General features: G+C 55.5%; 1 protein-coding gene across 1 annotated transcript in view; it reads right to left on the bottom strand.

Moving 5' to 3' along the window:
• The window catches only part of ARHGAP39 (Rho GTPase activating protein 39), a 39,531-nt gene extending 13,279 nt beyond the window's left edge, over window positions 1-26,252 (bottom strand). Inside the window, 7 exon segments of the mRNA XM_079800961.1 lie at window positions 444-1,005; window positions 2,133-3,176; window positions 3,178-3,505; window positions 5,518-5,601; window positions 6,010-6,441; window positions 9,729-9,890; window positions 26,093-26,252. Coding sequence (XP_079657087.1) covers window positions 444-1,005; window positions 2,133-3,176; window positions 3,178-3,505; window positions 5,518-5,601; window positions 6,010-6,441; window positions 9,729-9,808 — 2,530 coding nt within the window. The 5' untranslated portion in view covers window positions 9,809-9,890; window positions 26,093-26,252.
• Window positions 26,253-27,956: the final 1,704 nt, after the last annotated feature.

Here is a 27,956-nt window from a genome sequence, read left to right on the forward strand (position 1 = left end):
AGTTCTCCTCAGAACAGACAGTCTGAGCCTGGCCTGGGCAGTCACCACCCCAGCCAAAGGACACCTCAGAGTGACTGCAGTACGCGCACATGGGCTGACTGGGGCCTTCCTGCCTCGTCAAGCAGGGCCACCCGGCCACAGTGGCCTCAGAGCAGAGTGGACACCAGCTGGCTGAGCCATGGATACCATGAGTTCTTGTCCCGGCCCCCAACCTGTCGGCCTGTGGCCAGGGACCCTGTGGCTATTCTCCGGGCCTCAGTGCCGAGGAGGGGCTCCCGAGGATGCAAGTGCACAAACCAGGTATTTGCTTGGAGTGCCTGTGCCCGCCCCCCATACCTGCTGCTCTGAGGTACTGCCCAGCGCAGGCCAGGAAGCTCTCAGCTCGGCCCTTACCTGGCTGGTGGCAGAGCTTGGGGTGCCAAGGGCCAAGTGCCGGGCCTTACCTTTGGTGTCGTTGACGGGGTCCATGTGCCGGTAGATGTAGCCCTCTAAGTAGGAGTGGAACTTGGGTGTGGGTGGGAAAAAGGCCAGGCAGATGGCCATGAGCTCCCAGCCTCGGGCCAGGCTCTCCAGGCGGAAGTTCTCCGTGGTCTGCCGGCAGAGTTGGATGTACAGCTCGTCCCGCAGGCCCTGCATGCTCCAGCCCTTGGTGGCAATCTCCAGGGCCACGTGCAGTGGGTCCGCCTTGGCGCGCCGATCACCCATGTACATCTGGATCAGTTTGAAGATCTCGCACGCCTCCTTCTTCACATGGCGGTCGCTGGTCACGATCATGGGCTTCTTGATGGACTCGCTGCTCCAGGCCAGCATGTTGGCGATGGACACTTTCCGCCGGAAGAGGCCCTGCGTGTGCTTGTTGAAGTGTTTAGAGGCCCAGTTCTCGATGTCGGTCTCTGAGGACGGCTTGCGCAGAGTGAATGTGGGGAACACGCAGCTGGCACTGGGCATCACACTCCGGGGCTGTCGGCCGCTCTCAAACTGGGCACAGGAGCCTAGGTCCTCGGACTGGGAGGGAGAGAGGGGCTGTGAGGGGGCGTGCCCTACGTAATGCAGCCAGGTGACAGGCATGCCCTCTCACCCGTCCCAAGGTTCTAGGTGGGGCTTTCAGTGAATCTGCCCGAGGGGAGGCAGGGTGTCCCATGGTGGCGCCAGGCTATGCCTCCAGCTTTGGCCTCGATTTCTACCCGCCTCACAAAGACAGGCGAGCATCCTCCCCATGCAAGGCTGCGCAGGGACCCGGAAAGGCCCCTCCCCACTCCCGAGACCTAGGGTTGGGGGCCAGCCTCTTCCTGTCTGTCTTATTGTCCATCGTCCTCCAGTGCTATGAGCTATGACAGGAACGTGGTCCGAGCTCTCTAGCCTGGAGGGCCACTAGGTGGCCCTGCCACGGGGATGCTGACCACCCAAGGCCACTGGGCACGGTTCCCTAGCAGGGCTGGGAGTAGACGGAGGAGCCTGACACTGGGAGGCCTTGTGACCATGGCCAACTCTGAGCAGATGCCAGTGTAGACCCTCGGCCAAGGCTTCATAAAGCAGGTCAGGAGGTGAGAACCATAACATCAGCCGGCATCACGTTCCCAGCATGCAACCTGGATAGGAGGTGCATGCAGGCTCCTAGGGCCTGACCTTGGCCTCTGCCTGGTGCTGCCCCAGGAGGACACATCTGACTGGGCCTCTGCTTCAACCACAGCCACAGCCACAGCCGGAGCCTGAGGTCCTGGGGCTACTGGCCCAGGTGAGCTCATCGGCCCCAGGGTTGGTGTCGGGCTCCCTGGTGTGGGCGCCTGTTCAGGAAGGGCTCTGACTCACCTCAGTGCCTGACACCCCACCTGCACTGCCCCTCACCTGACAGCCGTTCACAGATGGGAGAAAGAGGCTCAGGCTCAGGGTGGGCATGCCTGTCCATCTTCCCTGCATCCATGGCCTGGAACCTGGGCAAGGCCTCTGGCCCCAGGTGACTTGCCAGCACCCAGCTGGGCCTCACCAGGAACGGAGGTGAGGGAGGCCGGCCCTGGGAGAGTCCTTGGAGGGAGGTATTTGCTACCTGTCCACCTGGCTGTCAGCAACAGTGAGTGACCTACCATGTCTTGGGACCACCGCCTGCCCCACCCCTGCCTGCCAGCTGTCCATACCTGTGAGGGGTGGAGGTAGGGTTCGGGGGAGGCCAGGTTGGTCTGCACAGAGACGCTTTTCTCGAGCAAGATCTGGGGGAAGGCGAGCCTCTCCAAGGCGCCCCTCTGCCAGTGCCGACTGCTCTCCTGCTGGGCCAAAGCCTCGTCCTCGCTGAAGGCGCGCACCACAGGCCCGGGCATGGGGAGTGGCACGGCCCCGTCGCTCTCGTAGCCTGAGCCATCCTGCTGGGAGTCCCAGCTTCCCCTCTGCTTCATGTGGAAGTGGGCCTGCTGAGCCTCCCAGGCCAGCCTCGCCTGCGCCAGGAAGGGTTCGGCCCCACCCCGTGCCCCATCTGCCTCGCCCGTCTTGGCCTCCATGTGCTTTGGGGCCAGGCTGGGCCCACACTTGGGCCGCTCCTCAGTCAGGGACTGTGGGAGCAGGTCGAGGTCCCCAGGGCTGTCGGTGGACGAGGCACTGGGGGCATGGCACAGAGAGGGGTTCCTGCTCTTTCTCTTGCGTGTGCCTGGGGAGTAGCCTGTGGAGGACATGGTGTCCTGCTGGCTAGACCAGGACATGGCATCATCCTGGGCCTGGGGGAGCGGCGAGGGAGGAGGGGCATGCCGCACCTCAGGCCCTTCCATGCTGCTGTAGTCCCCGGACGTGACCCCCAGGCGCTGGTCCCGCAGCAGGCAGGGGCTGGGCTGTAGTGAGAGGGACCCCCCACCAGGGTTGGGTGTGTACTTGTGCCGCGGGCCTGCCCGCAGCCTGGGGCTCGAGCCGGCCTGCTCCACGTACACCAGCTGTCGCACATACTCCTTGCCCGCAGGGCTGTACTCCAGGCTCAGGAAGCGCTCTGGGCACTTCTGCCGGGTGAGCACCAGCTGCTGGAAGGGGGAGGCAGAGGCATGCTTGGGCGACTGAGGGAAGGGCACGGGCTTCCGGCCCGGAGAGCGCTGGGGGGAGCCACCCTGGCAGGCACCGCCGGCCTCGTATTGCACGTCCATGGGGGGCTCATCGTAGATGGGGGCCTGGAACTCGATGGGGGGCTCCTCGTAGAGGGGGGGGCTCGTAGGCATAGCGCGGGGAAGAGGGCTGTGAGTCGCAGGCCGGCTTGCGGGGCTGGGTCAGCAGTGGGGAGCAGCTCCCCAGCTCGGACCTCTTCAGGAAGGGCGATGGCCTCCGCTCTGGGAAGAAGACTGAGCTGTCTGCGTCCGGGGCAAATGTCTGCAGGCTGGGTGAGTGCTGCCCACCTGAGGGTCTGCGGGAGCGGCCCCCAGGCTGGCTGTCCAGGGGGTACCCGTTGCCCTGTGGGGAGAGGAAGCTGGGCTCCCGGTCAGCAACTTTGATGAGCATGCGCTCCTTGGTGCCCGAGTTCCACCGGAGGGAGGAGGTCCTGGGGGAGGGACAGGCACAGGTTACCTGGAGGCGGCACTGGGGTGCACAGGATGCTGGTGAAGGCAGAAGTCTGGCCCTGCTGCCAGCCTGGACCATCACCCCCCTCCCTGGTCATTTCTCTTCCTCCTCCTCATTCCCCCTCCCTGTGGGGGCCTGGTCCTTATGGGAGGGGCTCCCTGTAAATGACCTGTACACCCTCTTGTCCTGGGAGCTCCTACACACACCTCCTGACTCAGCCCTGCAGGCTTCCCCTCCAGGGGGCTCTCCTGCAGGGAGCTCCCCGCAGGCCCCCAATTGACCGCCTTCTGACACTCCTTGCAAGGACCCTGGCTCAGCACCACACACTGCACTGTCTGAACAGTGGGGCAGCCCTCCCAGAGGCCTGTGGAGTCAGCTGCTCAGCGTTTTCTCACAAACCTTCGTGTTTCTGTGGTGTCAGCTGTTACATCACTGCTTTAGTTTCTGATTTTACTTACTTGGGTTTCCTCTTTGTTTCTTGATGAGCATGGCTAATGGTTCATCAATCTTGTTTATCTTTTCAAAGAAGCAACTCTTGTTTTCATTGTTTTTTTGTATTGGTTTTTAGTCTCTATGTCATTTATTTCTGCTCTAATCTTTATTATTTCCTTCTTTCTACTTACTCTGGACTTTTCTTGTTATTCTCTTTCCAATTCTTTAAGTTGTAGGATTAAATAGTTTAGTATTATTTTTTTCTTGCTTTTTGAGGCAGGCCTCTCAGGACTGCGTTTGCTGTGTCCCAGAGATTTTGGGTTGTTGTGTGTTCATTTTCATGTTTCCAGGAGGTTTTTATTTCTTTCCTGATCTCAATGGTGACCCATTCATTGTTTAATAACAGGCTAGTTAGCCTCCATGTTTTTGAATGTTTTGGGGTATTTTTACTGTAGTTGATTTCAAATTTCATTCCACTGTGATCTGAGAAGATGCTTGATATGATTTCCATCTTCTTGAACTTGCAGAGGACTTGTTTTATGTCCTAACGTGTGGTCTACAGCCATATATCCCGGGAGGCCACATGTATCACACCCACATCCCCTTTGGGTGCAGAGACCCAGGCCTCAGCTGCTGTCTGTCAGCTCCCTTAATAATAACTTTTAGTTCTGGAGTTGTCCGCCTCTTTCTTCAGTCTCGGCCCCGTATTCCTTTTAAGGTTGGCTACCCGGCGCCTTGGGAAGCTTTCCCAGCATGGCCACAGCACAGAGGCCCACCCAGCCAACTCCCCGCACCCGCGTCACCGATGAGGACAGAGGCACAAGGAGCCTGGAAACATGCCCATGGTCACACAGCCACATGGCTGGACCCAGGGTCGGCGCAGATCCCCTCCTGGGGCGTTGAAGTACAAACCCAGGTACCACTTCTAAGCTCAATCATTGAAACTGCCGGAGCAAAGGCCCCTCAGGTCTTCAAATTCCTCCCCAGCACTGGGGTTACTCCTGGTCTGTGCTGGGTCACCCAGGCCACCCACAGGCACACACCCACCTGGACCCCCACAGCCAGGGCAGGAGACTCCTGCTGCAGCCTGGACACAAGAGCTGGCCAAGGAATGGCCCCACCCAGCATAATGGCTGCTGCACCCCAGGGTCCCAAGCGTCATTTCCAGAACCTTCCAACACCCTGCAAGGTCAAACCCAGGGCCAGGAGAGGCCCAAGCCCCCTTCCCTGCGACTAAAGCCAAGGTGCCCCCTTCACCTGGGAAGTGTTTGGTGCGTGGCCGGGAGCTCCCAGGAAGACCACATGCTGAGGTGCTTTGTTGCTTGGCCAGAGGCCCCATGATTCCACAAGATGGGCAGAGACAAGGTTCTTCTAGAACCAAAAGCTTCTACAGGAGCCTGGGGCCGCTCTGGAGGCCCCTGCCCTGTGCCGGCAGCCCCACCACGCACAGCCGCTAGTTGCTTCCTGCTGAGCCAGACTCTTTTCCAGCTCACCCGAGAGCTGCCAAGAAAACCACCCTCCGCCAGGATACAGGGCCAAGCCTGAGACAGCGGGCTCTACCTGTAGTGAAGAAGCTGGCCGTCTGCACTGTAATCCCGGTAAACCTCATAGTCCTTCTCAGGAAACACTCCTGGTGGGGAAGAGCTGAAATGCAGCAAAATGAAACAAAGGGCATGAACATGTAGAAACAGGTGCATTTAAAACAGTGCACTTTCCCTTTAAGAGTGTGTGTGTCACATTTATGTTTCTCAGGTGTGACCCCAGTGTCCTGGCTCCTGCCCACAAAGCTGTCCCCTTCATCAGGGCAAATGAGTATTTCTTCCGTCTGAGCTGACCCCTGTGTGGCCCACCTTCCCCCACATGCAGGAGCACCACACCAGCAGTGCAGGTGCCAAACACACAGAATCTGCCTGTGCCACCGCCCCTTCCCTTCCAGGCATGGCCATCCTCCTCAGAGGAGCAAGATGGACCCCACTGTGCAAGTCAGGTCTCCAGGTTTCCACTGTCCCTGGTGAAACCCAGCCAGCCCCCCACCTGCCCCACAGCGCCCACCTGCCACTTTCCTCCTTTGCAGCCCCAAATGCCATCTGCCTGCTCCTCCCCAGCAGCTCCTGTGCCTTCTCCCCAGGGTCTGGCTCGGGGTCCAGGGAGGAGCTGGTGCTGCCATCGCGGCTGAGGCTACTGCCACGCCCAGGGCTGTTGTCCGCGGAGGCGCGAGGGGACTCCGTGTTCTGCTTCAGGGTCTGCAGCTTGGCCAGGGGGATGATGTCGCAGCCCTGCGGCCGGTGCCACACGGTGCGCTGCGTGGTGGCGCTGTAGTAGTAGAAGCGCGATGTGTTGGGGTCGAAGAGCTCCCACCACTGGTTCTCGCTGGTGCGCTTGATGCGGACGCCCGCGGGCGGGTCCCACACGCACTCACCGGTGACCAGGTTGGCGTACATGCGCTCGCGTGTGCGCGGCTCGATGATCTCCACCCACTCCAGCCTGGGAAAGAGCCAGCGTGAGTGTGTGGGCAGGCGGCCCTGCCCCAGCCCCAGCACCATGGAGCACCCACCCACTGGGCGCGTCTGCAGGGGGCACTTCTCACAACGCAGCTTCAAATGCAAGACAGCACCCTTACCCACAAGACCTTCTTGAAGCTTACCAGTGTCTCCTCTTCACGTTCAGCGTGGGGGACACACAAGCAGGCCATTACAGAAACCATTTCAGGTTATAAGAAAGTTGGAAAGATGGCCTTCCTCCAGCTTCCCCCGTTAGTGCCCCAGAGCACTGGAGGGTCAAGGTCTGGCAGGTCCACAGCCCAGGGGCCAGCTCCCCACCTTCACATTGCAGCCCTCTCGGCTGGAGTGCCGTGGGAGCTGCTGTGTGCAAGCTGCTGCCTCTCGCCATCACTGGGCCCACTACGTTAGCACCAGGGACTCTGCCTGCGACACCATCACCAGCTGCTGGCCACGCACTGTGCCCACTCCCCTCTCCCTTCCATGCCCGGAGGCCAGGCTCCGTCCTGAGCATCTTATAACAGACTGCGTGGAGCACTGGCAGCTGCCACGTGTCAGACCACCTTTCTTCCTTGTTTCTGAGAATTGTCATCAGAGTGCATTGAGCAAACTGATGACACACAGGGAGCAGGAGCTCAGATGCTCCCAACACTTCTCCACTTTGCTGTTCTCTGGGTTTTCGACAATGTTACAGATTGCCAACTTTTGTAATTGGACAAAGTTAGAACACATTATCCTCTTAAAAATAGTGTATTTTTCTACTGCAGCATACAGTAAATGAGATTTTCCATGTTGATCTTTAAAGTTTTTGGGGTGAGGTCAATGTCTGTCCTTGGGGCAGCAGGGTCAACACTACCTCCTTGTAAAGATGTGTTCTACTGTGAATCCAGACCTAATGGCAGGGAAGGACTGTCACAGTAACCACACAAAGTTCCGTGAGCTCCGTTTATAAAAAGCCGTGCAGATGCCTCTACGTACGTAGTTGTGTAGAAACTTGTGGGGAGGGTTACCTTTAGTAGAATTTGCCACAACTTTACACCTCCCACCCCTTGATGGATACGTTTTTTTCAAAAATTTTATAACATAAATTTTTAAACATACACCAACATAGATTAGTATAATGAATACCCATGTATGTGGTTTTAATTTTTCCTGATTATTAACGAAGTCAAGCATCTTTCTCATAATTCATGAGTCTTTTATATTTGTCCTTTACTAAAAACACATGTAACTTTTGCACATTAAATTTTTTTCTTACTGATTTGCATTTATTTGTTTGTTTGTTTATTTATTTTTTATATATTTTTTATTGATTTTTCACAGAGAGGAAGGGAGTGGGATAGAGAGTTAGAAACATCGATGAGAGAGAGACATCGACCAGCTGCCTCTTGCACACCCCCCACCGGGGGATGTGCCCGCAACCAATGTACACGCCTTTGACCGGAATCGAACCTGGGACCTTCCAGTCCACAGACGGACGCTCTATCCACTGAGCCAAACCGGTTTCAGCTGTTTGTTTGTTTATTTATTTATTTTCATTTCAGAGAGGAAGGGAGAGGGAAAGAGAGAGAGAAACATCAATGATGAGAGAGAATCAATGATCGGCTGCCTCCTGCACTCCCCCTATTGGGGATCGAGCCCGCAACCTGGGCATGTGCCCCTGATCGGAATCAAACCTGGGACCCTTTAGTCCTCAGTCCGACGCTCTATCCACTGAGCCAAACCAGCTAGGGCAACAGGAGTTTTATTTAAAAAAATAAAATAAATCTTTTGAGCCCGGGCAGCGTTGCTGAGGATTGAGGATCGACCTATGAACCAGGGTTTGATTCCCAGTGGGGGGTGTGCAGGAGGCAGCCCATCAGTGATTCTCTCTGATCATTGATGTTTCTATCTCTCTCCCCATCTCATTTCCTCTCTGAAATCAATAAAAATATATATATTTTTTAAAAGCTTGAGGTTTTGTTTGTTTTTTTAATATATTTTATTGATTTTTTACAGAGAGGAAGGGAGAGTGATAGAGAGTTAGAAACATCGATGAGAGAGAAACATCGATCAGCTGCCTCCTGCACACCCCTACTGGGGATGTGCCTGCAACCTGGGCATGTGCCCCTGACCGGAATCGAACCTGGGATCTTTCAGTCCACAGGCCGACGCTCTATCTACTGAGCCAAACCGGTTTCAACTGTCTTTTCACTCTCTTTATAATACCTTGACTTTTGATGAAAAGCTTGTAACATAGTTGAATTTATAAATCTTTTTCTTCATACTTTCTCCTCTGTCTATTGTGTTTAAGAAATCTCCCTATTTCTAGGTCAAAAATATTCTAAGTTGACTTGCAAAGTTTTACAGATTTGCCTTTCATGAATTTCATGAAATTCTTAATCTACCTGACTTTTGTTTATGATGCAAAACCTCATTCTCCCCACATGGACGGCCAGGGGTCCCCGTGACGGGTGTGGCAGGGCACTGTGTCTGAGCTCCTGATGGCTCACTGGCTCAGCCTCCCCTGACCAGCACCAGTGTCTGAAGAGCACTGGCTGTGTACTGGGTGCAGGATTTCCCAGACCCACTTCCTGCTTCTTCAGCCACGTGCTGGCTATTCTCGACCCTGTGTTCCCTATGAATTGTGGAATCACCTGTCAACTCTCACACACTCTGTTGGCACCTTCACGGGATCTATTCCAGGAGAAAACAGAAGCTTTTGTGACGACTTAGTCTTACGCCCAACCACAATGTATCCACTCATTTAGGTCTTCTCTAAAGGGTCAGGTTACTCTTGGTGACACCTCCCTGGGCGATGTGCGCCAACCCTGGCCAGGACATCTGTGGCCCGCCCTGGACGACGTGTGTGAAGGGTGGAAGAGGACACAACGGTCACAAAGGGTGAATCTGGTCAGAGACACATTCCTGTTCTTGCAACTTTTCTGTAAGTGTGCAATTATTTCCAGACAAAGTTAAAAAATTAGAAAAATAAAAATGGAAGAAAAAGGAAAAATGATGAGCTACAGCTACCTGCCTTGGGGTGGATCGATGCCCAGAGAGGGCACCGGGATTGGGCCCAGCATCAGGGCCTGCAGAGTGTCGGCCCAGGCAGCCGTGTCCACGTGTGTGAGAAAAACCTCTCCCTCTGTCTTGCATCCAGGGCACAAAGTTGGGCGATGCCTTGGGCTAGGCTTCCACGGAAGAGGGCAAAGTCAGAAGCAAGTGCAGATCAGCCTCGACGCCCCCACGAGCCAGTCCTCTGATGCCCAGCCCTGCGGTGGCTTCCCTCACCTGGTGCTCGGCCCCGAGGCCCGAGGCTCCGGCAGGCCAGCATGATGGCTCTCACATTCGCAGTCCTGCGCCTGGGACATCGCAGCCTCTCCCTGTGACCCTGGCAGACAGTCAGCGGATCATCGGGATGCCCGCTTCAGCACCACAAGGGAAGGTGCCACCCTGCAAGAGAGCACTGCTGTTTAAGCACATACACCCAGAAAACGTGTTATTACACCTTGGGGTTTTGGAGCCATAACAGCCCAGCTGGTCCCTCACAGCCCAGAGCGCTGGCGAGAAGGAGGAACGCTCAGTCCTGAGCCAGTTTCTCAGGTTCCCGGGCCCTACCCCCGAGCCCCAGCCGGGACCCAGCCCTTGCCGGCCCATGAGAAGGCACCCAGACCCCCTCACCAGCTGGCCCCGGGAAAGCTGCCCACTGCCTCTCAGATGTAGTGCCCTCGGGCATCAGGCAGGGCGCTATGGTGGCAACATGGGTGAAGCACACAACGCAGCCTGACAGGGCAACGCTCCAGAATATTCGATGCCTCTGATTCATGACAAAGAGTGAACTTCTCAAAAGTGTTGTGTTGACTACATACAAACATAGGGAGAAAAAAACAAAAAACAAGAACCTTGACCCAAAACTCAATTCCGGATAAACTGTAGATCTAAATGTCAAAACAAGGCTTTTAGGAAAAATGTAGACAATAACCTTTGTGGCCTTACAGTAGGTAGAGGTATCTTTTTTTTTTTAATATATTTTATTGATTTTTTACAGAGAGGAAGGGAGAAGGAGAGAGGGATAGAGAGTTAGAAACATTGATGAGAGAGAAACATCGATCAGCTGCCTCCTGCACACCCCCCACTGGGGATGTGCCCGCAACCAAGGTACATGCCCTTGACTGGAATCGAACCTGGGACCCTTCAGTCCACAGGCCAACGCTCTATCCACTGAGCCAAACCAGTTTAGGTAGAGGTATCTTAATAGTTTTTCTGCCCCTACCTCCCGCCCTCCCTTTGGGAACTCCAATTACACAGACGTCAGCCCTCAGCCAGTTGTCCCACATTTCCATCATGCTCTTTCTTGCTTTTGATTATTTAAAAGTACTTTTTCTCTCCTTGTTTTAGCGATGATCAGTCTTACTCTTTTGTCTGCAAGTTCACTCATCTTTGCTTCTGCAATGCCTATTCTGCTGCTAATCCCATCCAGTGTGCTTGCATTCAGACAGTTTATTTTAAACTCTAGAAGTCTAATTTGGATTTACTTATTTTTTAGTTAACTGTCTTTACTTCATCATGTCTGTACTTAATGTGTCCAATGTTTCCCTCAGTTTTTGAACGTATGGAATGCAATTATAACTGCTTTCAGGACCTTTCTCCTCAGCCTATCGTATCAGTCAGTTTTGCGTCAGTTTTGTTTGACTTTTCACTACATTATGACTTGTATTTTTCCTGTTTCTTTCCATGCCTCGTCATTTTTTAAAATATATTTTATTGATTTTTTACAGAGAGGAAGGGAGAGAGAGTTAGAAACATCGATGAGAGAGAAACATCGATCAGCTGCCTCCTGCACACTCCCCACAGGGGTTGTACCCGCAACCAAGGTACATGCCCTTGACCGGAATCGAACCTGGGACCCTTAAGACCGCAGGCTGATGCTCTATCCACTGAGCCACAACGGTCAGGGCGCCTAGTCATTTGTTATTGGATGCCAGACACTGAATTTTACCCTTGGAAGCTGTGTCCTTTTGTGTCCCTTTGGTCTACCCGCCCCGGTCTTCTCTCTGTTGTTTTTCAATGCAGCATATTCTTCCGAGCAGCCCGTCCTCTGAGGACCAATTCGTTTCTGGTCACGTCCCCCTGCTGTTGCTAACTGGGCTCTCAGGTTTGTAATGTTTTTTTGTTTTTCTTTCTTAGCTCTCTCACATTCTCTCCTTTGGTTAATTTGTCTTTTCTTAGAGCTCTTCTCTCTTTATGCATTTTGAATGTTTTTAGTGCAGAGACAGTTCTATAAAAAATGTCCTTCTGTCTCCTGGGCTAATCTTCTTCTAAACGTCTTCTCGCCAGCCGTTCCATTGCCTCTTTTCTTCCCTTTCTCTCGTGTCTACCTAAGGGTCCCCCTTGCTGCCCCTGATTACTGCTCATCCCTAAGGAAAGAGACAGAGTCAGGACAGACTGAAATCCGGTGTGTTGTCCCAGAAGGCTCTATTGCCAAGTTTTCTTACAGGCTCTGCTCTGAAAATGAGTTTCTGGTATATTGGGGCATTTTTTTGTTGCAAAAGACAGAAACCCAGCTCAAATGGAAGACACCATGCCTTGCGCCTCCCCTGGGTGAGCCCCAATGGCAGGACTCTCAGGAAGGCCTGCAGCTGCCTCCTGCTCTGCCAGGCTGGCTGCCCTTGCAGGCCGGCTTTCCGTCTGCCACACAGCAGCACCCCATTCCCTCAGGTGCCAGCAAGCGAGGTGCGAGGCTTTCTAACGGGCCATCAGGGCCTCAGACACAGTCACAGCTGGTGCTGCCAGGTAGGCGGGGGGAGGGCGACTCCCCAGCAATAGCTCCTTCAGGGTGACCTTGGTCCTGCCCCCGAACTCCAGCCAGGACCCAACCCTTGCTAGCCTGCGAGTAAGTCCATGGGAGCCATGGCCCAGGCCACAGAGGCCCTCGTCTCGGCCAGCGGTCGGCAGCTCCACAGCAAGTTGGGGTTTCCCACCTTCTCCCCATTTTCTGAGTGGGGTCTTATAGAAATGCAGGCGGAGCACCCACCTTCCTCTGGTAGCGCACCGCCCCCAGGCACCATGCCCTGTTCTCCACGCCCACCAGGCCACAAGCCCCTTCTGTCAAGTCCACGTCCCACTGGTACCCTTAAAAGTCCTCTTTGTTCAGCGCAAACTCAGCCCCCTCAAGGCTCAGGCTCTCACTCCTCCCAGTTGGCTGACATCCTCCTCTGACTTAAATCTTGTTCCCTATTTTTCAATCTTGTTGTTCATTTCGGTGAATAAACAAGTGTTGACTCAGCCATGGCTTCCAGAAGGCCCGAGTACCACTCTCACTGCTGTTTTCCCAAGTTCCCCCGTGTGAACAATGAGTGCTCTCAGTCCCACGTCTGCAGGCTGGGCTCTGAGCAGCAGGCACAATGCCTCATTCTGCCAGGCAGGGCGGCTGGCATCTCCGGTCCCCTGCTCCACAGGATGACCGCCCTGACCGCTACAGCTGTGGCCCAGCCCATCATCAAGTCATGGAATCAGCTCGCAGGTTAACATCAGCTTCCAAACCTTCCCGGCCACCCCACAGAGGAAGGATGCGTGTGTGGAACCACATCATCGGGCGGAAAGTGGATCTGACGGTGGCGTTGTCTCTGAAGCACTCGGAGAGCTGCCACCGCAGGGATGGAGCTTGGCTGCTGTCTGGCACCCAAGGTGACAGGACAGGCAGTCAGGACCCCCCCAACCCCTGGGCCATGGCCAAGCCCCCACCATCCCTGCCTTCCTGGACTTCCCTTGCCAACTAAACGGCACCAGGGGTCCCGGTGGGACCAAGAACAAAATATGCGAGTGGTCGGAACAGAGAAGCTGGCCACGAGCAGGGACAGCCGCCCCTCGAGCTGCACGGCGCTGTCCACTGGGCTCGGAGACACGACAGCCGCGGTGGCAGGCTCCGTGACAGAGGCAGCAGCCTTCTCAGCCTGCAGGGCTGTGCCCATACACACCCTTTCCAGTGTCTTGAGGGTCAGAGGTCTCCATGCTGCTACGTCCGCCCCACCTTACAGGGCAAACCAGGGGCTTCAGCAGGGGCGCTGGGGCAGCTTGGTGACCTCAGACCCAGGACAGAGGACCTGGTCCCAGGGGAAGGAGAGCCGGCAGCACCTTGCGGCAGATGATGCTGTTCTTATACTGAAGCCCATTGTGATGGTGTAACATCTGACATTAGAATGAGGACGCTGCTTACGACTGCATTCCCAGTGCCTCAACTTCTGCTCAACAAACACTAAATGGAATCACTGCTGATCTCTTAACAGAAGTCTCCTTTCGAATGAAAACGGTTAGAGAGGAAGGGGGACACACTCAGGCCACAGGGCACCCAGCAGGCCGGCCCTGCCCCAGGCCACAGCTGCTAAAAGGAGAAAATGGGGGTGTTCTCAAGGAAAAGAAGAAAAGTCTTCAACAATGAAACTGACAACACAGAGAAGGCAGTGCCAGGCAGCCGGGGCCACCTTCCGGCCCAGGACACCTGGCCTCGGGACCTGACGTGAGCGGAACCTGTGCTTTGCAACAGTGGGAACAGAACCTTCACTTGTGCCCATCTCTCCCACCCTGCGTTCAGTGTGTTTGCTTCCTGTAGTTTTATGCTCTGCTTTTGTCCTGCACTTACTTTTAAAATTGTATTTTCAATAAAATAGTTTTTTGTTTTTTTAAATATTTTTTATTTTATTACTTTTTTTGTGTGTTTATCTTCACCCAAGGATATTTTTCCATTGAATTTTTAGAGAAGAGTGGAAGAGAGAGGGAAAGACAGAAACATCAATGTGAGAGAAACACATCAATTGGTTGCCTCCTGCACGAACCCTGACCAGGGCACAGTCGGGGAGGAAACCGTAACCAAGGTACATGCCCTTGACCAGAATTGAACCTGGGACCCTTTGGTCCACAGGCTGAAGCTATATCCACTGAGCAACACCAGCTAGGGCAATAAAATAGTTTTTAATTTCGATCAGTGGTCATTGCAACTTTTCTCAAAAAGTCCTAAAGCCACCCTAGCAGGTTTGACTCAGTGGATAGAGGGTCGGCTGGCAAACTGAAGGGTCCCGGGTTCGATTCCGGTCAGGGGCACATGCCTGGGTTGTGGGCTCGATCCCCAGTGGGGGACTTGCAGGAGGCAGCAGATCAATGATTCTCTCTCATCACTGATGTTTCTATCTCTCTCTCCCTCTTCCTTCCTCTCTGAAATAAAAATATATTTTTTAAAAAAGTCCTGAAGCCTACACTTCTCCAGTTCTCAGCTGTTTCCAGGTCACTTCTCACCTGTCTGTGCAGGTCGGGGACAGCCCACCAGGCTCCTGGGGGTCCCATTGTGGAGACAACGCCTGCCCCTCCCCTCCCCTCCCCTCCCCTCCCCTATCTTCTGCTCAGTATCTTGTAAGAGTCTTTAAAACAGAACTCACATCACAGCCTCCTGTGGTGGGTTTGCTGCCTATTTCCTGGGAAAGGACGCTGAGGAGGGTCCTGCACTCTGTCCTGGCCAACACCCCCAAATGCTCCAGGCAGACCCCTCACTTGAAGGAGGCTCATCACCTTGACAGTCAGCCCAGCCCAAGCCTCTCAGATGGACAGCACAGCGGAGCAGCCCTGAGGGCTCCGAGCCCCCAGCACACAGCACTCGCCTTCCCCGCCCCTCAGCCATGGCTGCCCCTTGGGGACCCGGGCCTCTGGTTACAAGCCCCGCAAGGGGAGGTGGCCAGCCCCAGAACCAGGTGTCAGTCTGAAGACATGGGGCTCGGCGCCCACTGAGGACCTCGCAGCCCCGACAGTCGCTTGGCACCATGGGCAGTGAATACTCGTGAAATTCACTCGACATGACAACACCCGCCCTGCTCCCAAGAGCTGCAGGCACAGCACCTCTGTGGACTCCTCCCACCTGGGGCTCCTGGGGCCCCCTGCCCCAGCCTCAGTCTTCCTCCCACAGGTGAGCCAGGAGCGGTCCAGGCCACAGCCTGGCCAGACCTGCCTGTGCCAACTCTGAGCTTCAGCGGGACAGCAGGACGGCCGGCAGGCGAGGAACACGCCCAGAGCACGGGAGGATGTGGCACCTACACACCATGTTTGAGGGACCCCTAATCACCATCCGGATCTCTCGCCATCCCCCCATTCCCACGGTGGGAAAGTTCCAGTTGTGAGTGGGTGAGAAGATCCTTGACGCCAACTTCCCACGCGGGCGCTGGAACAGAAGATGCTCTGTGCCGCTGGCGGGCCTGTGCCGAGGGAGACCCCGCCCAGGAAGCGGCAATCTGCTCCTGGAACAGGGCGACGCCCCTCCCGCAGATGGGGTGCTATGCCCGCTCCTCAGTCCCGAGTGTGAGCACCCACCCAGCCCTGTCCTGTCCCCAGGGCAGCCCCACACCGTCCTACCCACAGGTTGGCAGGTCCACCTGCACACATTGGGTGGTGCTGACTGTGTGTGTGGACACGTGTATATATGAGCACATGAGAGCATGGTCGACCCTGTGTGGGCATATGTGTGACCAACAGCAGTAGGCCTGACAGGATCCGGAGCAGCCCTCCTTGTGTGCTGCTCCTCAGTCCCTTGGGCACATGCTCCACCGCGTGGCCACCCCTGCACCTGGCCCAGCCTCTGACCTCTCCATGAGCCCCTTCCACACCCATGACCTGGAGGAGGGGATGATTGGAGGGAAGGGAAGGGGCCAACGCATGACAGGCTATCCTGAGACTCCCATAGCCACAGCCACAGAGCCCTCGGGTGGAGGTGAGCAACTGGAACAGTAAAGAGCACCTGTCAGAGGCAGGGGCCACCTCCAGGAGGCTGGACCCTCGCATCCTGCTCGAGGTCTGGCACTCTGGAAGGCGGGGCTCCAGAACACAGCCCAGCGCCCCAGTAGGTCCCTGTCCCCCAGGTGAAAGGCCAGCAGACATTTCTCAAGTGCAGTTTGACAATTTCCATGAACATACACACCCACACAGCTGAGCAGCGCCCACGGAAGAGGCAGCTCATTGCTCACTGGGGGGTGGGGCTGGGGGGGGGGTGAGGGGCCACGGAAGGTCTGGTCTGTGCCCACATAGTGGGAACTGAACCCAGGGAGGCTCCCTTTCAGGAAGAGGAGTGAAATGAAGTTGTTTTCATGTGCAGACTCAAGAGCAGACCCTGCGAGCATGGAGGGCAGAGGGCCGGAGCTGGAGCCCTGAAGCATGCTCAGTGTTTCACAGGCACAGAAGGCCATTTCTGAGTCAAACCGCACAGGCAGGTCAATTCGATGGGCAGTTACAGAGCTGTTCTCACCTGAAAGGCTCATCACCACCAGAAGAAAGTAAAACAAAACAAACTTTTAATGCAATAAAAGCAGGGCATAAAAATATCAGGAACATAGTCCTGGGCGGGGAGGCTGGGTCTGCACAGGGCCCTAGGGGGGATGGGGGGCTGCACCCTGTGTCTGCAGTGGATCTGGGGGGTGGGGGGGCTCTGCTGCCTTGGGGAAGGGGGGGCGGCTCCCAGTTACTTGCTGGAGTTTCCAGAAAACTGTTGATGAATCTGAGAAATATTTCACCGGAAGGGCCGAGCAGCAGTGGGAGCCCTCAGCACCTACTGGCGATAAATACCTGGGAGCAAACGTGCCCATGTCTGTCACAATAATGCCGAGAAAGCTTTGACCAGCCTCTAAGAAAGAACAAACACCATATGAGAGTTTAAACTATTTTTTAAAAATGTTAAGTCTGTTGATGAGTTGGGAAGATAGTTCAGAACCTCAGAGGGCAAACATGAAGGAAACCCAGGAGCAGGCATGAGGCCTGGCCAGTAGCGAGGACAGAGCCTGGGACGGGCCAGGGCCAAGCTGCAGGCACCAGGGAGAACCAGGCAGGGTGGGACACAGGGGTCAGGCCTGGGGCAGGACAAAGGTCACCACAATCACAGTGTCCTAAGGTCTCTGAATTGTTGGGAGAAAAGTAAAAATAACAGCTAACCCTTTGCACTCGCTTGCTTTTTTCTCGATTCCTTTATTCTAATGCTAACCGTGTCAAGTCACACTCGACATCCGAATGCAAAAGGTTAAGTTTAGATTCTGATACATGAATTCTGTGTGTTAACCTTTTGCACTCGGATGTCGAGTGTGACTTGACACGGTTAGCATCGGTAGCAGGAATCGAGAAAAAAGCAAGCGAGTGCAAAGGGTTAAAACATGTGGGGCGGCCCCTATGGAAGCCGAGGACTGAATCCCAATCTAGCAGAGGAGAAAAAAAGGAGAAGAAAAGAGAAGCAATCCAAAAGAAGTTGAGAAAGGAGGAAAAAAGCAACCTGTCCCAAAGGGCAGGACACGCAGAATACAGAGACGGCAGAAATAAACTGACAGAAGAACTTTATGAAACAAAAAGGAGACAAACGTTGTCAGGCAAGATGTTTAAAGCTCCGGACATGTGCTTTACACCCAACACACTGAAAACATAAGGATGTGGGATTCTGAACGTCAGGAAGGGACAAGCTACCCCGACGACAAAGCTGGTGCAGCTCCAGGAATGCGGCCGCCTCGAACAGGACACCCAGCCTAGGAGGCGAGCGTGGGCAGAACATCTAGGGCAGGAGAGGGGCTCGGCACGCAGGCTTCCTCTCGGGGGCATGCTGTGCTCAGATCCTTGCCCACCATCCATGGGACATTCCTGAAAACTGACTATATGCCAGGGCCTAACGTGAGTTCTCAACCAAAGTCCAAGGATGGGCTGCCTAGCCCCAGTCCCTGTCCACGCGCACACGCTGGCAGATGAGCCACACACAGAGCCCACGCGAGGCAGCCCGTCGGTCAGCTGGTGTCAATACGACAGCCTGCTGAGGGGAAAGGGGGGGTGCGGTGCCGGCTCCAGAAGCAGCAGCCTCGGGGATCAGAAGGCTGACAGACAACACGTGTCACGAGCATGCGAGGCTGCAGCCGCCATCCAAGGGAGCCCAGGCCCCGCGGGGCACGCAGAGCTCCCGGCAGTCTCCCCGGAACGGACCTGGTCTGCTGACCACAACACTGCACTACGCGGTGAACAGCAGGTCAGCCATGCGCATGTCAGGGTGGGTGTCTGCACTGACGTGTGGGTAACAGCATCACCCCATAAGTAACCACGCAGACAGTGGAGGGGCAGCATTTGGCTTGAACTGGAGCACAACCCCTTACCCCTCAAAGTACCCACAGAGACTCGCCTCTAACCCTACTGCACACAGTGTAACGTGAATCAAGAACCACCTCTAACACCTACTGTGTGCAGTGTAACGTGCATCAAGAACCACCTCTAACACCTACTGCACACAGTGTAACGTGCATCAAGAACCACCTCTAACACCTACTGCACGCAGTGTAACGTGCATCAAGAACCACCTCTAACACCTACTGTGTGCAGTGTAACGTGCATCAAGAACCACCTCTAACACCTACTGTGTGCAGTGTAACGTGCATCAAGAACCACCTCTAACACCTACTGCACACAGTGTAACGTGCATCAAGAACCACCTCTAACACCTACTGCACACAGTGTAACGTGCATCAAGAACCACCTCTAACACCTACTGTGTGCAGTGTAACGTGCATTAAGAACCACCTCTAACACCTACTGTGTGCAGTGTAATGCACAGCAAGAACCTCCTCTAACACCTACTATGTGCAGTGTAATGCACAAAGAACCACCTCTAACACCTACTGCACAGTGTAACGTGCATCAAGAACCACCTCTAACACCTACTGTGTGCAGTGTAACGTGCATCAAGAACCACCTCTAACACCTACTGTGTGCAGTGTAACGTGCATCAAGAACCACCTCTAACACCTACTGCACACAGTGTAACGTGAATCAAGAACCACCTCTAACACCTACTGTGTGCAGTGTAATGCACAGCAAGAACCTCCTCTAACACCTACTATGTGCAGTGTAATGCACAAAGAACCACCTCTAACACCTACTGCACAGTGTAACGTGCATCAAGAACCACCTCTAACACCTACTGTGTGCAGTGTAACGTGCATCAAGAACCACCTCTAACACCTACTGCACACAGTGTAACGTGCATCAAGAACCACCTCTAACACCTACTGCACACAGTGTAACGTGCATCAAGAACCACCTCTAACACTTACTGTGTGCAGTGTAACGTGCATTAAGAACCACCTCTAACACCTACTGTGTGCAGTGTCACTCGAGGCAAGAGCCGTACAAGCACCATCCAGCGCCTGAGGAGGTGGCAGCTGGGTCTGTCCTCACCTCAGACAGAAAATGGGGCTCACAAGGCAGGACCCCTAGGTCCCACAATGTCTGAACTCATGCTCTGAAGCTCCCGCTGCTCAGCTTCTGTCGCCTCCCCTCCTCTGGAGACCCCTTCCCTAGGCCCTCAGGTGTTTGAGTGCCATCTGCACCCCCACCAGGATGGGCACCGTGCCAAGGCGGCAGACACCGCCCTCACTGCTCAAAGTACCAGTTTCTGAACCACTCTGTCCCCAGTGGGGAGAAGCTTCTTGAAAAACACAAGGAAGCAGAAACCAATTGGGGGAGGGGAGAACCGCCTGCATGTCTGTTCCCCCAGATCTCAGCCCCTCCCTTACCCTCGCAGTCAGGCACCTCCCGAGATGCATGGTTCCCTCCCTCCAGCCTCCTCAGTCCTGTGGAGCCTGCTCAGAGCCTGCGTGTCACCTGCTGCTTGGGGGCAGCATCCCGCGCTGCGTGGTGTCCCTCTCACTGCACCCCATGCGCAGCCCCTAGCGGGTGAGTCCTGCAGGCACATAGGTGACCACCCAGTGGCAGGCACGAGGAGTATGGAGGACAGAGCACAGGGCAGTCCAAGGGCGGGGCCAGGCAGGGCTGGAGGGCCCTGTGGAGGGGAGGCTGCCAGAGGCAGGGCCTCTGCAGGCCCAGCAGCAAGTCACCTTGGTGGCTCAGGAAAAGGTCCGAGCTTTGGACACAAGTTTAGAAGAAATCAGCATAAACAGAAACTCCACTTTCCCTAATCAGTGTGTTTACAGGCAGGAGAGGGGACAGGCAGAGCCAGGCTGAGATGAACTAGCAGAGATGACTGAGGGGAGGAGAGGGCACTGGTGGCCTGGAGACAGGAAGTGGGGGATGGGCTGAGCAGGTGGGAGGCAGGTACAGGACAGGGTGGTGGGCTGGGGACCGGTCTGGAGCCCCTGCTGTGAACCGTGCAGCAGGTGTTCACTGCGTGTTCACTGCGTCAGAGCTGGTTCAGAGAGACACCACCACACAGGGCGCGGGCAGGGGCACTGTGGTGGGTACGGGGCCTGATTTTAGCTGAAAACTCCACCACACTTTAAACTGAGAGGCATGAGCTGCAGCTCTGACAGCCCACAGCCTGCTGGTGATGACAGTCAAGTCCCCCTATCCCCCGCCCCACCATGGACACGGCCCAGAAACTACGCAGCCAAACTCACACCACACTTGCCGGTAAACCCTCTTCCCACCAAGACTCTGAAAGCCCCATTCGCGCGCCCATCTATGTTGAATGCACCTAGAAAACCACTGGGCTCAGCCATGATTGTCTTCCGACGCCCACAGGCGAGCCCAGAGGGCCATACTCATGGGCCTGGCCACCGAGGTGGCCGCCAGCACAGGCAGTGAGCGGGGTGGACTAGAGTGGACAGCAGCTTGCTGTGAGGCTGGACAAGGTGGTGGTGGCTCATAGTGCACAGGGCTGCCAGGCAGCCATTGCAGGGGAGACCAAGAGCAGACAGAGGTGCCTGGTGCTGACTTTGGCACGTGGGGGCGCCACCTCCCCTTCTGCAACAGCCTTTTCCTGGCCCCCATTTCTTCTCTTACCCATTCAGTGTGCAATTTTAATCTATTTAGCACGTGTACAGACGTCTGGTGGCTGTGCAGGGACTACAGGCCCAGCTCAGATGCCTGGGAGGCAGGAGAACTTCTGGGCTGAAGGAGGGACCAGGACGGGCTCCTGTTAGGACAAGCCCCAGGAGGGTCAGAGGAGCTGAAGGGGCACCTGAGCTTTGCTTTTTGGGGGAGGAAGGAACAGGAGCAGGGCGTGGGCTGGAGAGCAGAGCACGGGAGCAGGAAGGAGGGGCGCGATCTCCAGGGCAGGCTCGGGGCCTGCTCCTCGGCACACAGGCCGTGCTGAGCAGCACCTCTGGCCTCAGGCAGCTGACGCCAGTGGCACCTCTCCCAGTCGGGACAATGACAAATGTCTCAGACAAACCACCCCTGAGAACCACAGCTCTGCACACACCCCTGCACAGCGCTGTGGAGGACAGAGGGCAGGGAGCCCACCCAGGAGGCGTGGTCATCGTGCACACGGGACCTGGTACAGCCCCTTCTTGGCAGTGGCCCTGTGACAGGGGAATGATCGGTTGGTAACTGCTTGGAGGTACAATGAGCAACACCCGAGCAATGGGATGCAGCAGTCAGGGGAGAGCCCAGGATGCCAAGCTTCCAGGTAGCCACCGAGCCGATGCCGGTCCCCAAGGTCCCCAAGCACCAGACGCCAGACGTGGAGAGTGCAGGGTCTTGAGGAGCCCGAAGGAGGCTGGCTCTAGTGCCCCAGGCTGAGCAGGGAGGGCTGGCTGGCACCTCCTCTTCCCCCAACCCCCTGAGATGGCTCAGAGCATGGAACAGGCTTGTTTTCTCTGGGTGCAGTGGGAGGAGGGGGGTCCACAGTATTGTCTCCAACTATCTGCTCAGCCTTTCCCCACAAGAGGGCTGCATGTCCTCGTACTGCCAGGGGTCTGCCTGCCCATTCACGGAAAGAGGGAGAGTGTCAGTCCCCTCCCCTGTGGGCTGGGGCAGAGGACTGCTTTGGCCCATGGAATCTGAGCTGTCAGCTGAAGCCTGAAGAGACACCGTTCCTGCCACGCTGCCATAAGGTACCATAATCCAAACAAGGGCTGGCCTTAGACCCAGAATGGACTCTCAGAGAAAAGCAAATGAAATGTGAGCAAGAAGTAAATCTGCTGTAGTGAGCCACTGAAATGTTGAGGTAATTTGTCACCTCAGCCTCCTGCTGAGAAAGCTGTCCAATTAAATCCCTGAATCAAATCTCTTCCTTCTCCAAACCGTCCTGCTCACTACTGTCAGGTAGATGTTCCTAAACCATTTTTTCAGGACTTGCCCTGCCCCCTTAGCTAGAGAGCTACAATCTAAAGTCTTTCCCCTGAATTCAAAGATACTCACATTATAATCCTTACTTCCTCTTATTCCTTACAACCTTCTAACCCCACAAACACTCATAACCCAACTTATCTTTGTTCCAACACCAGTTTGTTTCAACTAGTCAGTTCTGCCAAAGCACCCACCCCACAGATAAAAAAAAGTGAAGGCTTCAACAAAACTTTATTTATAAAGACAGGCAGGGGAACTGCCAGTGGCTCTAGAGTACAGACCTGTTTGAAGGGCTCATAGCCTTAATAGGCTTTGCCCTTCTCAAACTTCTTCAAAGAACAGTGTGCCACAGTCTACACACAACTGAGCATAGATTAGATGTTCAGTTAAAAAGTACCGAATTAATGACACTTAGGAAACATTATAGAATATTGAAAAACATTCCTAATACTCAATAGTACAGTTTTCCCAAAGACTTCAAAAAAAGTAGAAAAAACCCACACCAAATGTTAAGCCAAGAAAAATTCCACCTGATGGAGCATAATAATGACCAATAAGCTCTTTTCACAATACACAAACTGTGTCAAAGATGATTATGAGTTTCTGAGTTTAGTAGGGAAGCAACTCCTATTAACAGAACTCTCAGACATATGAGGATGAACTTCATTTATGTCACCACCACATTTTGGGGAACAAGATGGCAGTCACTGCTGAGAAACTCAAGTTTCAGGGAAATATAAAACCCTGCAACATGTCTGTCCCAAAAAGCCTGAGACGGGAGCCCGGCAGAAGCAGGAGTGAGCCAGGCAATAGGCCCGGATGAGGAGGTCCATCCCAGAAGATGGAACAGTGCGGCCAGAGGATGGGGGTCAGGGTCCGACCTGGCCTCAGGGAGCAGGCCCCAAGGCTGATGGAAGCCACAGCAAGCAGGTCCCGGAGGCAGCAGAGGGGTGTGGATCTACCTCGGGAGCAAGGAAGGCAGAGAAGAAGGGACCTGGAAGCAGGCAGACACTCCAGCTCGGTTCTGCCAGAGGTGTCTCCCTGGCCCAGCGAGCATGGGGCTGTGCTGGCATAGATGCGCAGAGCTAACTTGGGGAGGGAACTGTTAACACTCACAACAAAAGACCAAAAGACAACGGGCTGGTGGAAAGGCTCAGCAAAGGGATCTGTGAGCACAGCTAGATGCCTCCCTATGAGCACAGATTACACATTTTCCCCCCCAAAAGCACCAAGAACCTGAAAGAAGCCTAACAAGACACGGAGTCACTGTTATTAAAGTGTTCAAGGGCAGTCCACGCCAGCACGCATGCAAGAGAAAAGGATAGGATGGCCATTTTAAAATTTATCTTGAGATATTTTCAAATTTGCTCACAAAAGCTGTTTGTTACCAGTTGTTCTGAACATTAAATGTTCTCATTATAAATCCCACAAATGCCAAAAGACTACCTAAAGGGGAAGGGCTCCGCCCTAGTCTCAGTATCACACCGACAGAGGAGACAGGCGTAGTGTCTGGGTAAGTCTGAGGTACCTTCCCTCGATCTGAGAAAGAGAGTCATCTCCTTAGGAAATTTCCCACTTTGTTCTGAAGCAAGTTAAGTCTAATTTCTTCCAACAGTTTAGCAACATAGGATGTTACAGCACTGGTATATCCAAGTTCTCACTGTCCATTGCCATGTCCTTACTGTTACTTAAAGTTTGTTAGAAAGTTATCTTTTCTATTTCAAGGATAACACTGTAAAGTATAACAACTATGGCTTGGGTGGCATAACTAAAACAGAAAATTACCCAAAAACTGTTCTAAATCTCATTTCTGTCGACAACAATCCTACCAACTCCCAAGGGCTGTAAGAACGAGAGTATCCAGGTGGCTCATCAGAAGCTTTCTTTTTCTAAAGATATTTTAAAAGCAGTTCTATATATGTTATCTAAGTCCACGAGACTTGATCCTTGTGTACCTTCGTAAAGACTTGTTTCTTGCCAGGCGTAGCTCAGTGGTTGAGCATTGACCTATGAACCAGGAGGTCATGGTTTGATTCCCAGTCGGGGCACATGCCTGGGTTGCGGGCTTGATCCCCAGTGTGGGGCCTGCAGGAGGCAGCTGGTCAATGATTCTCTCTCATCATTGATGTTTCTATCTCTCTCTCCCTCTGCTTTCCTCTCTGAAATCAATCAAAATATATATTTTTAAAAAGACTTGTTTCTCCACATATGGCCCAATCTTGCCTTTGTAAGAAAAGGGAGCCACTGATGTGATGTGAACACAAAATTAGGAGGGTGAGGCTCGGGGACCACAGCAAATGCACCTGGAACCACATCTCGGCAGTGATGACATCCTAACTTCTGTGAACACTTACAATGTAGCAAGCACAAAGCGTTTTACAGTTTTTGATTCGATGAGTCCTCATCACCACCCTCTGAGGCCAATATGATTGGTGCTCCCATTTTACAGATGGGGGACCAAAGGCCTTGAGTACAAAGGCAGGCGTCTGACTCCAGAACCCTCCCTCTTCTCCAGCTTCTTGGCAAGAGAGCTGACGAGACAAAGTGCGGGCAGGGAGGCCGGCCGGCTGGCCCCCGTTCCTGCACAGAGCCGGCGTCTGTGGCTCACCCGGTCGGCCAGGACGCTGTATGGAATGAGTCTCCTGGCTTTACAGTCGCACCTCCTATCAGATCTCCTTCCCCTCCCCCAGCGAGGAGCAGCACACCTTGCTCATTGTGGAGGGAGAGCCGCGGATCGGGAACCACCTGCTGTTTGCAGAGGCACCCAGGACGCACAGGGTTCAATTCCCCGCACGGGCTTCAAAGACAAACCCCCTATTGTCTGCCCCGGGGGAGGAACACGAGCCCTGCAACGGCAGGTTTCTGCAGAGGTCACTGGAGGTTTGGTTAACCACTCGGCACTGAGGGATGGCGGGGGGAGGGGAGGGGGCGCCGCATTTTTGCTGGTGAAGGCAGCGCAGCGCCCACAGCAGCTGCTGGTGGGAGCAGCAGGCCACACACCCACAGCTGCCGCGGCCTCGCACCGGCTGCGCGTTGCAGATAAAAAACGTCCTGACCCAAGTCCACGGCCTGCCTCGCTCGCGGCCTCGGCACAAAACGCTCCACCTCCGCCCACTCCGCTCCCGCAACCGAGAGGCGGCCGAGGGAATCCCACTCCGGGGGGCGCCTGGGAGGGAAGGCGAGGCGCCCAGCCTGCCCTGCTGCAGAGGCCGCGTCCGCGGGGCTCGGCGGCCCCGCATCCGCACGCGCCGACCCGGACAAATCCGGCGGCCCCGCACCCGCCCGACGGCAACCCGGAGGCCGCGCCGACGCCCGAACTCGGGCCGCAGCGCCCTCACGCCCACCCGGGCTGGGCGCTCACGCCCACCCACGCCCCCTCACACCCCGTCCAGAGCGGCCCGGGCCCTCGCCTTCCGCGCACCCCGCCCCTGCCGCGCCCGGCGGCGGCCCCGTCCGTCCTCCCCCCCCACCCTCCGGTGGCCGCGGCCCCGGATCCTCGCGCGGCCCGGCGGGGGCCGTTGCGCCGGCCTCTCCGCCATTTTCCCGGCCGCGCCGCCCACCGCCCGCGCTCTCACCTGCTGGCCGCGCGCGGGCCGCGCCGACACAGCCCCTCATCCCGGCCCGCGCGCCGCGCGTGAGATGCCTGCGGCTTCCCCGCCGCCGCCACCGCCCGGTCCGCGTCCGCGTCCGCCGCCGCCGCCGCCTCCACCGGCCCAGTGCGCCGCGGCCGCGCGTCCTCCCGTCACCAGCGCAACCCCCCGCCTCCTGCCCCGCCCCCGCGCCGCCCGCGCCTGTCGCCAGGGGGCGCTGCCGCCAGTCCCCTGCGCGTGCGCGTGCGCCGGCGCGCGGCATGTCGGGAGCCGGGAGCGCCGGAGGCCGGCTCCTCCCACGAGGCCGGCGCGGGGGCGGGTCCCGAGCCGCGGTTTGCACGCCGGGCTCAGTCTAGTCGTCGGTCCCCTCCGAGCTGCCCTACGGGAAATCCCAGCAGCCGGAGCCGTCGGGCAGGAGCGGGATGAGCGTCCAGGGATGTTCCCGCGATTGTCTGGAGAGAGCAGCCCGGTACCCTCGGACCTGTGCTTCCGTCACACGTGAACTTTCCGGACCTGGCCCCCCACCCTCCCCGAGCCTAGCCTCCTTCCTCAGGGACTGCGCCCTCCCGAGCCAGCGGTCCTCACCGTCCCACCCCCACCCCCACAGTCTCTCTCCAAATGACGCATCTCTGTTCCCACTTCCTGTGTGAGCCTGTCAACTCCTGGACACAGAACCCTGTCTTCACCTGCTGGTCTCCACCTGCCTCTGCTGGGGAGCGGGGGAGGAGGGTGGTTGCGGGGGGCGGGGGGGGGGGGGCGGCCGGATTAGACTACCGACCCAAGACTCGGTCTCCTTTTTCTTGCTAGAAATGGCTCAATAGACTCCTTTAAAAGGCTTTCAGCCCAGAAAGTTAAAATTTTTACTTTACACCTGTAATTTGTTAATCGGGACAGTCTGCGTCCTCCATGTCTGTCATTTTGTCTTCTTGCTCTGTCATCTTAGCTCTTGGTAATTGCTCACCTTCATCTTTACTGGTACGCCCTTCAGCACTTTCTAATCTGCATTTAGCCTGAATTGGAAGCTGAGCAGCCTGACACTCTCGCACAACAGGACACAGAAGCCCACACCACTCAACCCGTGGCCACACCCTGGATCCTGTCCCCACAAGAAACTGCAGAGGGCTGAAAGCTCAATTTCCAATGCCCTGGGTTGAGTTCCGTGTCGTCCTGCAGTTCGTCCCTTCCCTGTGACCCAGCATCTGACTTCTCCCATACACATGGTCAGGTGGTCTCTGCTCTCCTTTCCGGCTGCCTCTCCGTCCTCCCCACCAGAGAAAACCCGACTGGGTGAAGGCAAGCACTCTCCATCATTACCACTGTAGACAGCCAGGCTGGCTGGCTTCACTTTAAATGTAAACTAGCACTTTGCACAATCTTATGTTTCTCCAGGACGGTGTCTTCCACTCTCCAAAGTGACCATCTGAATTTCTCAGCCACATCCTACCCCGCCCCTTCACCTTTCCAGTTCCTAATGCAGTCCCGCCCCTGGTGATGTGGTACCCACTCCCCCTACCGCTGTCAAAAATTGTGCTCAGCCCCACAGGCCTTGCTCAGTGGTTTACACATCAACCTATGAACCAGGAGGTCACGGTTCCATTCCAGGTCAGGGTACATGTTGGGGTGTGGGCTCGGTCCCCAGTGGTGGGCATGCAGGAGGCAGCCAATCTATGATTCTCATCATTGATGTTTCTATCTCTCCCTTCCTCTCTGAAATTAATAAAAATATGTTTAAAAAAATTGTGTCCAGCCACCTCCTCTCCTGAGTCGTTTTTCTTTCCTACCTGCACCAATGCTTACATCAGGCACGAGAGGAACAACACTCGGGCCCTCTAGGACAGTGGTCGCCAAC

Source organism: Cnephaeus nilssonii, assembly GCF_951640355.1.
Source record: "Cnephaeus nilssonii genome assembly, contig: SCAFFOLD_140, whole genome shotgun sequence".
NCBI classification, from domain to species: Eukaryota; Metazoa; Chordata; class Mammalia; order Chiroptera; family Vespertilionidae; genus Cnephaeus; species Cnephaeus nilssonii.